Source organism: Notolepis coatsorum (assembly GCF_963971535.1).
Source record: "Notolepis coatsorum genome assembly, chromosome: 4".
NCBI lineage: Eukaryota > Metazoa > Chordata > Actinopteri > Aulopiformes > Paralepididae > Notolepis > Notolepis coatsorum.
This window is the reverse complement of record NC_140168.1, coordinates 106158969-106171702: the sequence shown is the minus strand read 5'-3', so window position 1 is coordinate 106171702 and position 12734 is coordinate 106158969. Positions and strand designations below refer to the sequence as shown.

Genomic DNA, 12734 nt, shown 5'->3' with positions numbered 1-12734 from the left:
GCAGCTTGAGAACAGGACTGAAACAGAGGCAGCTTGAGAACAGGACTGAAACAGAGGCAGCTTGAGAACAGGACTGAAACAGAGGCAGCTTGAGAACAGGACTGAAACAGGCTTGAGAACAGGACTGAAACAGAGGCAGCTTGAGAACAGGACTGAAACAGAGGCTTGAGAACAGGACTGAAACAGAGGCTTGAGAACAGGACTGAAACAGAGGCAGCTTGAGAACAGGACTGAAACAGAGGCAGCTTGAGAACAGGACTGAAACAGAGGCTTGAGAACAGGACTGAAACAGAGGCAGCTTGAGAACAGGACTGAAACAGAGGCTTGAGAACAGGACTGAAACAGAGGCTTGAGAACAGAACTGAAACAGAGGCAGCTTGAGAACAGGACTGAAACGGAGGCAGCTTGAGAACAGGACTGAAACAGAGGCAGCTTGAGAACAGGACTGAAACAGAGGCAGCTTGAGAACAGGACTGAAACAGAGGCTTGAGAACAGGGCTGAAACATGTTGGGGAACCTTATAGGCCTGAGCCCGAACGTTCTGACCTTCATTTGTTACGTTGGCATTCAAATCTTAATTAATCGGTTCGAACCTCCGCTTACATATTTATTTTATTTGTCAATTTACGTAAAGAAAATTTAAATTGATTTTACACAACAAATATATCAGAATGTGATGTATATCGGAATATCACAGTATTATGTTGTGTTTACTATAATTCAAAAGGCACGCGCGAACACAGGACAACAGACTAGTTGGGATGAGGAGGGGTCAGGGTTCATACATTATCAGGAAATGAATCAATCATGCAAAGAGAGAGAGTTGAGTGACTCACACTAGGGCTGGGCGATAAAACGTTAACGATAACTATCGCGATAAATTATTTCCTCGAAATAAACATGAAACGTGGTCGCAAAGTTTCGATATATCGATTTTCCAAGCTTGGATATGAGCACACGCGCTAACAACCAATCAGTGAAGGAGATGGCCGAGAGCGAAGGAGACCCGCGGTGCACCTCTGGGTAGAGAGGTCTAGTAGTAAACAAGGCTGGCTAGGATAACTAGCTTGCACGGCACTATTTTATATATTTACGTGCCGAGTATGTGTGTGGCGTGAATTCTGAGGCCACGTTTATAGTAGTGTGGGGTATACAGTGGACGTCGTTTCAATATATTGGGGCCGAAGAGAGTATTTTAGGGTAATATTTAGTACATTGTCATGGAATACACCGCTTAGAAACAACAGGCTGGCTAGGATAACTAACTTGCACGGCGCTATTTTATATATTTACGTGCCGAGTATGTGTGTGTCGTGAATTCTGAGGCCACGTTTATAGTAGTGTGGGGTATACAGTGGACGTCGTTTCAATATATTGTGGCGGAAGAGTATTTTGATGACGACATCAACTCGACTCGAGACATTCGCAGCAGCATAAGTTAATTAAACTTGACAGACATTATATCGACGATAATTATCGATATTGAATTATATGAAAATAATTTTATCGCGATAACGTTTTTGGTCATATCGCCCAGCCCTAACTCACACTCACCAGTCTTATTTCATAACACAACAGTTCCGAATGGACGTTTGGATTAAACCAAGTGTATGCAGTGATGCAGAACTTTCCCAGCGGAACACAAGTTACTTAACGTTACACAGGTATGTTATGCACGTTTAGCTTGCTAACGTTAAGGTAGCAGAAGCCGTCCACCAACAAAGATGTTGTTTCAACAAATGTATTCACAAAATGGATTACCATCCAAACGTTATTGAAGCCTCCCGTGACCAGTAAGTAAGTACTACTACTTTTAATAACCGCTGCAATATGGGCATATGCGCTACGTTATGCGTAAATGTGCGCTATGGGCCTAAAGTCGAGACTCTACAGTACTGAACCAGAAAAATCATTTAGGACCACATTTTTTGCATGATTTAAAAACGAAGGATCGAACGTCTGTTCGAAAAAACCATGGCGAAGTTCGAAGCCCAAAAACAGGCTTCGGGGAAACGGCTCTAGAACCTGAAAGACCTATATTAACACTAGCACAGCCATGGAGAAAATTACACTAATTCCCGCCGGGAACGGGGTCAGATGACCCGACAGCCTTTAGAATGGAGATGGGAGAGGGAGGGAGAGAGAGAGGGAGGGGGGGAGGGAGAGGGAGAGGGAGGTATGCCTGTTATTTTTCCACAACGGAGTTCGGCGATTTGCGAATCTGATTGGCCAGTGTCATTTCTGGTCATGTGACATGTACGCCCAATCGTGGGACCGCAAGTTTCTACACTGGTTAGGCTTAGGCGCTCGTTCGAAGTCGGTTAAGGTTAGAGTTTGTCTTAGAGCATGGCGATAGAACGCCTGCCCTGATTCCGACGGTTAAGCTTAGGCACTCTTTCGAAGTTGGTTAAGGTTAGGGTTAGGGTTAGGCGATAGAACGCCAGGTGCTTTGCAGGCTGTTCGACGCGGAAATGGGCAAAGACACAGCTCGTCACGCTATTGGGCGCACATATCACATGACCAGAAACGTCAGTGGCCAATCAGATTCGCAAATCGCCGAACTCCGTTGTAGAAAATATAGACGCGGGAGGTATAGAGAGGGAGAAAGGGAGAGGGAGGGAGAGAGTGAAAGGGAGGGAGGGTCAAGGAGGGATAAAGCTGAAATAACGTTCTAATTCCATTTTCCTGAAGTCATTTTGAATGAGCACGGGGAGAACATGCAAACTCCACACAGAAAGGCCTGGGAGATCCCCCACCTGGGTACCTGGCATCATGGAAATGAGATGAGATGTGCCGTGGTTTCGCTGGTAGGGTGCGCTGTGAAGGAAGGATGCGCTGCGTTTACAACACAAGACCGAATGACAGCAACACGGCATGCGGCTCGATAATAGTTTTATCTCTATTCTTTTGTTTGGCTCAGGAGGTAGAGCAGTCGTCTGGTAATCCGGAGGTTCCCGGTTCGATTCCCGGGCAGCGCGTCGAAGTGTCCTTGAGCAAGACACTTAACCGCCCTAACTGCTCCTGATGAGCAGGTCGGCACCTCGCATGGTCGCCTCCGCCGTCGGTGTGTGAATGTGTGAGCGAACGGGTCAAATGTGAGGAACAAATTGTAAAGCGCTTTGGATAAAAGCCGTTGTATAAATGCAGCCATTTACCATATTATGATCGTGGGAAGCCAAAATGGTAATTGAAACTTGATTACTCTGTGCTTCCTTTAATTGTACCGGAGATAAACCAACTACTGATGATGAATATCGAGCGGCCATTTGTGTTACTGGTGGTTTTATGCTCTTGTGTATTCATACTGTCGCTTGTTTCCCTGTGGTTCTATGTCTCTGTTCTTTTGTTTTGCCTATTGTCACCGTCTCTGGGTCCATTGAAAAGCGCTATACAAATAAACTGTATTATAATTTATTCTTATTTCAACGCTGATACCCATGTGTTGACCGGCAGGTTATGGACGTCGCTGATGATCGTGGAGCCGGCCTGCCAGGCGGTCATCGCCCTGACCTTCTCCAACTACCTGGTGCAGCCCTTCTACCCCACGTGCCGCGCCCCCTACGACGCTGTGCGCCTCATCGCTGCCGCCATCATAGGTACCTGCTTCTGTTAACACACCACCAGGCTCTGTGATAGGTCATCACTGCTGTCAATCATCATAGGTACCTGCTGCTGTTAACACACCACCAGGCTCTGTGATAGGTCATCACTGCTGTCAATCATCATAGGTACCTGCTGCTGTTAACACACCACCAGGATCTGTGATAGGTCATCACTGCCGTCAATCATCATAGGTACCTGCTGCATGTTAACCCTCTCAGGTCGGAGCTCAGCTGTTAACCCTCTCAGGTCGGAGCTCAGGTACACGGGAGAACAAAAGGCTCGAAAAGGTGTCAAAACGTCCTCATCTCGGCGGAGAGGATTTTTCATAAATGCCGAAAATGTTGCACGATTCAGAATTGGGTCAAGAAATTTGATATTAGCAATTTCTAGTGCTTTGAAATGTTCTCTATCTGGTTCCTTATTTGCTAAATGTAATACGACTTGTAAATGTGTTAATTATTGTTAACTTGTCTGGCTGTATAATTTCCCTTGCTGTCTAAAGAACTACACTTGAGTCGTAGGGGAGGGGCTTAACGCTGTCTAAAGAACTACACTTGAGTCGTAGGGGAGGGGCTTAACGCTGTCTAAAGAACTACACTTGAGTCGTAGGGGAGGGGCTTAAAGCTGTCTAAAGAACTACACTTGAGTCGTAGGGGAGGGGCTTAATGCAGTATAAAGAACTACACTTGAGTCGTAGGGGAGGGGCTGAGTACTTTCACTCTCGGGTGTCGTGGACAGACGTGCTACAGCTTCCAAATCCATCTCCAGACAATGGATCCAGTGGCTTTCTTTGTTGGTCCGCGTCGGAAGCTCTGATCGACTAGGGCTTGGTTTTAAATTGTCCGGGAGACTCTCAAACGCCTGTAGTATAGGGCTGGGCGATATGGCCTAAATATGATATCACGATATTTTCTGACCTTTCGGCGATACACGATACGCATCACGATGTTTTTCTTTTTTTCCCCAAACAATTCATTATGAGGCTTACCAAGACAGTATTTGAGTTTGCAAGCTAACATTAACTCTTTAAATGCCATGCCTGGTTTTCCATTTTACCGCTTGAATGCCACCATCCGCGCCAATGTTAACGTTAATATCGCCTAATCTATGTTTTAAATTATGGCTATGTGTCTAATCTGCCCATCGCATTATCAAAGACTATTTTCCAGACAGTGCTGTGAAGGCAGATTGTTTTTTTATCGCGTCGTTGCCGTTTCAGAGCAGTTAGAAAAGCCCCCGTTTTGATATAAAAAACAGCCCATTCTGGAGCATTCTATGAAAATCGTCTTTTAGTGGAATATTCCACAACGTTGATATTCGTCGGCCTTTTTATGAATCGTTTTCAAATAAACGCTAGATGATCAATATTATACGTGCACGCACATTACGGCCGCGCGAGGATAATCGCCTCGTTGATTTCCTCTCGGAGTTTTACAATGAAAACGAAAGAAGACATTTCACAAAACAGCTTATAACTTCATCAAACTTACTCCGATTATCCTACCACTGATAACACAGAGTCCTTACCTGACATCAGATGGTATCCAACTGGTATATTCCAATTCCTGATCACCATTCGAAAAAATCGATAAGTGTATGGATCCAACGCGACACAGTAGATCTCTATGATCCGGGGGGATCTGAGGCTCCAGAATGAACTGTGGTAACCCCGGCTGGATCAGTGAACTGGAAAATGTGGAGTACCGGATTTTTTTCCCCATTCATTTTCATTGAGTCCATTCCAAAATCACTTATGTCATCTGGGAGACGACAGGGGGCGCTTTTTTCCACAGTGATCGTCGGCGCCCCTCGGCTATACTCGGGTAGGCTCGGGTGATGCAATAATTTTTCAGATCGCAAAAAAAAAAAAAAAAATAATAATTCCGAGAAATCTCGTGAGTGGCTAGCAACCACCTATAAAAAAACACGAGAAATCTCGTGAGTGGCACTGAAAGAGTTAAAGACAAAATAAAATACCCATGCATTTAGCATTTTTATATTAGATTTAGATTATTGGATTATTAGATTATATATTGCATATATTTAGCAATGAGATATTATATGATTTAGATATGAAATATGATGAATTGAAAATGGGGGACCCTGATGTAAACGAGACGAAAGTCTTTCTCTGGTCTGCATCCTCCAGTCCACTGTTGACTGTTGTTGTATTGAGCTGTACTGTATTGTACCTATGCTGCAATCTGTTAATAACGTTTATATTCATTCAGTCGGCAAACAGAATCATTTTGATTGACAGTCGCGTCTGCCAATTACGTCACATCGCTTGCACCCGCCCTGCTGTTCTTAGCACCAATCGGCAAGCGTCATTCGGCAAGCGTCATTTTTTACTTCCGCCATTGGAGAGCTCAATGAAAACAACAATGGCAGCGGTAGCTCGCCACGGCCGACGTTTAGCTTTGAGCTCTGCAGAATGACTAAACGACTGGAGGCATAATGATTTTACTGCAACGGATGTTATAATAAAAGCCTTTCCATACATCTGTCTGATTGAAAACGTTATTAACAGACCGCAGAATGGGCACAACGGAGTCAGCACGGGCTGAGATATGAACGGCTAATGCTTGCTATATCTAGGTCGACCTCGGTCGTTGCTATGTAAATACGCTGATGTTATTGAAAGTGTAACTATATAACGTCAATGCCACAAAACGAATGCCTTTGTTATCATAAGTAGTAACTTTTGATGCAGTAGTGTGTGTGTGGGGCGGCGCTGTTCAAAAGTGTCAACGTGTGGACCAGATTGACGCAACACAAGCCTCTTGGGCAAAACATCACGATATCCACGATACGTTTAAAAAGTGTATCGTTAATGAACTGTACCCGATATTTATATAATATCGTCATATCGCCCAGCCCTACTGTAGTACATTATGAATTACGCAAATTCCCCCTTTCCCCCTTTCTGTTTGTGTGTTTGTGTGTGTGTGTGCACCACATAATACCTCCGGGAATCCGCGGATGGTCACGGAAAAGTTCAAGTTTCTTTATTAGTTGTCATACAGAAAAGTACAGAATACTTTTATACAAAATGCTTCTTTCTGTTCCGCTCCAGGGACTGTGCTAGACAAAAATAGATAAGTATCTGAAGTTACCATACCGTCGCGTCGGAAGCTCTGATCGACTCATGCTTGGTTTTAAATTGTTCATCACCTCAAAAGACCTGTTGGAGGGGGGCAGGTGGCGCACGGAGATTACGTTCGTCACCAACACCGGGAGACACTAGGATTCGCCTGTTCGAATCCAGCTCCCGGCGTTGCTATCAGCTTAGCTGGCCTCTCACACTGATACAATTGGCTGTATCAGGGGGTGGGAAAGCTGAAGGGTGGGTCCTGGGCGTTGTGGACAGCGACCCCTACAGTTCGGTCGGGGCGCCTGCTCAGCGAGGGTTGGAACTGAGGAGAGATAGTGTGGCCTCCCACACGCTACACTCTCCCCGGTGAGAACCTGCGCGGCCAGGTTGGCCTGCCCCAGGCTGCACATGCGTCGGAGGAAAGCATGTGACAGTCTCCGGTCTCCCGGACCAACAGTAGGGGAAAGTACGCAACAACCAGGAAGGGTGGGATGGGAGAAAAATCGGGAAAAAGGAGGGGAAGAAAGATAAAAAAAAAAAAAAAAAAAAAGCCCTGTTGGTTTTTGAAAAACGGGGGTTTTGAGGTGATGACATCAGTGCACCCAGGCAGCAGTGGTTCGGCTAAAAATAGTTCAGAGTATATCTGCTTGGAAAACGAAAATGGCAACAAAAAGAAATCCATGTGGTAAATACACAGGTCACAACATGTTTACAGGAAGGTTTTGGAGTTGTATTTGGAGTGTATTTCGTGACTGTTGGGAACTAGGCTACAGTGGCACACCTACTTCCAGTGAATGACGCTAAGCTAGGCTAACGTACGGCTGTTCCCTAAGCCTAATCAAGTCGAGTCAATTTTATTTATATAGCACATTTCCAGGCAGCGGCAGCTGGCACCAAAGTGCTTCACAGGCAAGTTGATAAAAACAAAATAATGTGATGCAAGATATAAGATTAAAAACATAATAAAGCAATGAAAGTAATACAAACAAAATAATGTGATGCAAGATATAAGATTAAAAACATAATAAAGCAATGAAAGTAATACAAACAAAATAATGTGATGCAAGATATAAGATTAAAAACATAATAAAGCAATGAAAGTAATACAAACAAAATAATGTGATGCAAGATATAAGATTAAAAACATAGTAAAGCAATGAAAGCAATAAAAACTGGTAGGACACAGTAAAACAAAGAGGATAGAAGGGCCAGGGGTCTAGTGGTGATTAAGTGGGGGGGAAGGCCAAGGAGAACAGGTAGGTTTTTAAAAGTGATTTAAAAGCCTGCGCGGTCTGGGCGGCCCGTACGCTGAGGGGGAGGCTGTTCCACAGTCTAGGCGCTGCGGTGGAGAAGGCTCTGTCTCCCCTAGTTTTGAGCCTAGTTCTAGGCACCACCAATAGCAGCTGATCTGAGGGATCGGTGGGGGGTGTGGCGGTGCAGGAGCTCGGACAGATAGGGAGGAGCCGTGCCATTTAGTGATTTAAAAACATTTAGGGCTAATTTAAAATCGATCCTAAAGCGGACAGGCAGCCAGTGGAGCGAGGCCAACACTGGGCTGATATGTTCATGTTCATGTAATGCACGCACAGAGGAGAAAAGGGTATCCGATTGTCTAACTCCAGGGTCGATGGAAAATAAGCAAATTTCCCAAAAAGTTGGCGTGTTCCTTTAAAGTAGAGCGGAAACATGGGATTACTGTAAGTTAGGGGTGTAACAATGCGACCTCACAACGATTAATTTCGATTACGATTATTCAGGCAACGATTCAATGCATCATGAAATCTCTTCGTTTGACCACGATTCGATTCGATACATTTTCTATCGGTTAATTCCCCAAAATAATTTGAATACACAAATGTGGCTGGGGGAACTGATTCACTCAGCATGAATGGACTATAGGTCAAAAAAACAATACAAACAAAAGTGAATAAAAATTATTATTAATTTCGATTATAATCGATTCTAACATTTTCAAATCGATGCAGTTGAATCGTCACATTAGAATCGATGCATTTTTATTAATCGATGCATCGTTACACCCCTACTGTACGTACACATCCTTAACACATTGGTCGCCAAAATCGATTTTCAGCGTTATTGCCCGCCATGCGTTGTCTGCCAAGATCGCTGTACAGCGTTTTTGAGATCAATATTTCATTTTTTCGCCATGGCCTTCATAATTCATCCACCCAACCCCCGATGCCCTAGCTGGACCCTAGATGTGACTGCAACGGCTCAATACCGCCGCCTGGTGGATGGTCTGGCGAGTTACACTCTCGCAAAACCCGGAAGTGCCATCGGTGCATCGAGGAAATTCCTCCGGCAGTCACATCTCGCTACGGGACTCCCGACAGACACTATAGTACATATGGATCGCTTTCTAAACTTAATTATCAATATGATTTCGGCGTAGGCGATCGGCGTCGTATAATTGGGATCTTTCACCGCCAGTCTCATCGGCCCACGGTAAGGGGAATATAATGTTATTTTCAGTGCGTTTCCTTGTTTGTAATCGGTCTGATCAATATATCCACCCAACCTACATAAAGCCGTTACTGATGATCAAGGAATTATAGACGACCCTCGCCCCCCCTTTCCTCCACGCATGATGAAGCATAATGTATACCGACCATATACATTTACATTTTTTAATATAGCGTGTATGGGAAAGAAACGGCAATTGATATTCTATCATGCGTCGGGGCCTATAACTATGTCAATGTGCGGGCATAAAAAAAAATTAAAAAAAATGTTTGGCTAAAAGTGATTTTGTAATTTTGCAACCGTGGGTCTCACAGGGTACTTTTAACCCTGTGAGGCCCAAATAAAAAAGACATTAGCAACTTCAGAGGCCAGAGGGTGAGACCTATAAACACAGGAAGGGTGCCGTGACTGAAAAAAAAGGTTGAGAAACGCTGGTATATGGTGTGGCTCTTTGTGGTACCACAGTAATTTTTGTGGCTCTTAGTCTCTGACTGGTTGGCCACCCCTGTTCTAGACGGTATTAACACAACAATGTATGAATGAAAAAGTATAACGTTCCCCCATCCTGAACGATAGATAATCGATGTTGAATGGGCCATAGTAATGTCAATATAGCAATACAATTTAAAAAGTTATAGCCCTGCAAAGGTAAACATCTCCATAGGCTTTTAACGGTGGCAGAGAGGGGTATGAGATGGGCACAATGCCCGGCGGTCAATGTGTTAAAGCAGAGGAAACATGGGATTACTGTACGTCAGGGTTAGAAATTAACATTTTTTTTCAAGGGCTTTTTTTGCCCCCCTTAATTGATTTTCGGGGGCTTTTTTTGTATTTCGTGGGCACTGAATTTTTATGATAAACGGTAGGGGTGGGACGGTTCACAAAATGGGACGGTTTGGTTCGTATCACGATTTTGGGGTCACGGTTTTCAGTTCGATATATGTTAATTTTTATTAAAAAAAATGTAACACTCAAATCTAAACATGCTTCTCATTTATTAAAAATAAAATAAAAGGTTTACAGTGTTTACAGCCTTAAATAATGTTTGGCACACAAAGACCGAACTGACTGAAAAATATAGGCTACATTTGTCAAAGTATTAACTTAGTGCAAACAAACAATATGCTCAGCCAGCACTAGACTTTCCTTTCTTTAATATAAACACACAAAAACAATGTCAACCATGTTTAAATTCCCTGATTGTCAGTTCTTAATGGAAAGATTCGTTTTCTGCTTGAAATTATTATGTTTCTGTCTACATTTATTTAGACTAACATTATTTAAATATTGAGTGCAACTGTGGTGGATTACGTAATTCGGTGAGTTGGAACTATCTATGGGTTGGCGCCGGGTCCCCACGGACATTTTAGCGTCACGGACCGCCAGCTCAGGCAATGTTATTATCAGCTCCGGTAGCTCCGGTAACGTTAGGAGGTGATGGCATGCAGTGGGAAAGCGGCAATAGTCACGGTTGGAGTTAGTAAAACACAGTTGTATGTTAGCCTTCTTGGATGTTGAATAAACGCCTATCATTGTCTTTAAACACCCCGCCTCTCAGACTCCCATTTCCTCCTCTGCTACAGTAGCTAGTAGCTACGGTGACATTTCATTGACTACAGTATTAGCTTGCGGGCTGCGTCGGGCTACCATAGTTAAAACGTGCGTTGTGTTTACAAACTCCTAACGCTATGGCAAGATGTGTGTAGGCCTATGTAATGTTAATGGCTATGTTTTTAAAGTCGTAATGAAGATTGATTTATATTGTGCGTGCCATTTTTACACAAACTGACTAGCACCTGGCAGCTGGCTGCTGCTGCCTGCAGCCAGTGCAGAACACTGGCTCCGCCAAATGAATTTTTTTTATTTGCGCGTCATCTGAACCGTACTCTCACAGACGCTCCATTACCGGATAAATATATATATATAATTAGTAAACTGTCGGGGGCATTAAGTGCCCCCCTTAACTGATTTTCGAGGGCATTTTGTCCATTTTCAAGGGCATTATGCCCCAAGCCCCCGTTAATTTCGAACCCTGCTGTGCGTACACGTCCTTAAAGTAGAGGAATGCTCGTGAGCCCGTAGGACGTCTTGAGCTGGAATTTTAATCACCTAGTCTCACAGGCGGAACCCGTTTCCACACTTGAACCTGAGAAGGGAAGGGCCTCACTTGAACCTGAGAAGGGCCTCACAGCAGAACCTGTTACCATTGTGCTCGAGGGAACATTAAAAGCCCTGCTGGGTTCGTATTTCTCAAATTAATCACAATGGACCTATCTCAAACCCTGCCCTCTTTTCTTGATCCTCCAATCACAACTGTCGCTTACCGCGACAGTTGTGATTGGAGGATCAAGAAAAGAGGGCAAGGTTTGAGAGAGGTCTATTGTCTAGGGGTGGTGCTAAGCCCACAATGCACCTGGCAAGATGGAGGTGGAGGGGATGTTTCTTCATGAGAGGGTGGCCTGCTAGCTAGTAGCTGGGAGAATACTTGTTGCTGAGCCTACGGGGCGGAAGGGGGGAGGAAACTGAAACATGTAGTCGGCCGATGACTAGAGACGGACACATCCTCTAGACCTGTGTCTCTCCTGGAGCTCTATGGGGGATACTAGACCTGTCTCTCCTGGAGCTCTATGGAGGATACTAGACCTGTGTCTCCTGGAGCTCTATGGGGGGATACTAGACCTGTCTCCTGGAGCTCTATGGAGGATACTAGACCGGTCTCCTGGAGCTCTATGGGGGATACTAGACCTGTCTCCTGGAGCTCTATGGGGGGATACTAGACCTGTCTCCTGGAGCTCTATGGGGGATACTAGACCTGTCTCCTGGAGCTCTATGGGGGATACTAGACCTGTCTCCTGGAGCTCTATGGAGGATACTAGACCTGTCTCTCCTGGAGCTCTATGGAGGATACTAGACCTGTCTCTCCTGGAGCTCTATGGAGGATACTAGACCTGTCTCCTGGAGCTCTATGGGGGATACTAGACTTGTCTCCTGGAGCTCTATGGGGGGATACTAGACCTGTCTCCTGGAGCTCTATGGAGGATACTAGACCTGTCTCCTGGAGCTCTATGGGGGATACTAGACCTGTGTCTCCTGGAGCTCTATGGAGGATACTAGACCTGTCTCCTGGAGCTCTATGGGGGATACTAGACCTGTGTCTCCTGGAGCTCTATGGGGGATACTAGACCTGTCTCCTGGAGCTCTATGGGGGGATACTAGACCTGTCTCCTGGAGCTCTATGGAGGATACTAGACCTGTCTCCTGGAGCTCTATGGGGGATACTAGACCTGTCTCCTGGAGCTCTATGGAGGATACTAGACCTGTGTCTCCTGGAGCTCTATGGAGGATACTAGACCTGTCTCCTGGAGCTCTATGGAGGATACTAGACCTGTCTCCTGGAGCTCTATGGAGGATACTAGACCTGTCTCTCCTGGAGCTCTATGGAGGATACTAGACCTGTCTCCTGGAGCTCTATGGAGGATACTAGACCTGTCTCCTGGAGCTCTATGGGGGATACTAGACCTGTCTCCTGGAGCTCTATGGAGGATACTAGACC

General features: G+C 44.9%; 1 protein-coding gene across 1 annotated transcript in view; it reads left to right on the top strand.

The window, feature by feature from the left end:
* Window positions 1–12734, top strand: part of LOC311226643 (Y+L amino acid transporter 1-like) — a gene marked incomplete at its 3' end in the record, with an annotated part of 136088 nt that overhangs the window by 53241 nt on the left and 70113 nt on the right. Inside the window, exon 5 of the mRNA XM_084312060.1 lies at window positions 3454–3596. Coding sequence (XP_084168186.1) covers window positions 3454–3596 — 143 coding nt within the window. The remainder of the gene's footprint in view (window positions 1–3453; window positions 3597–12734) is intronic.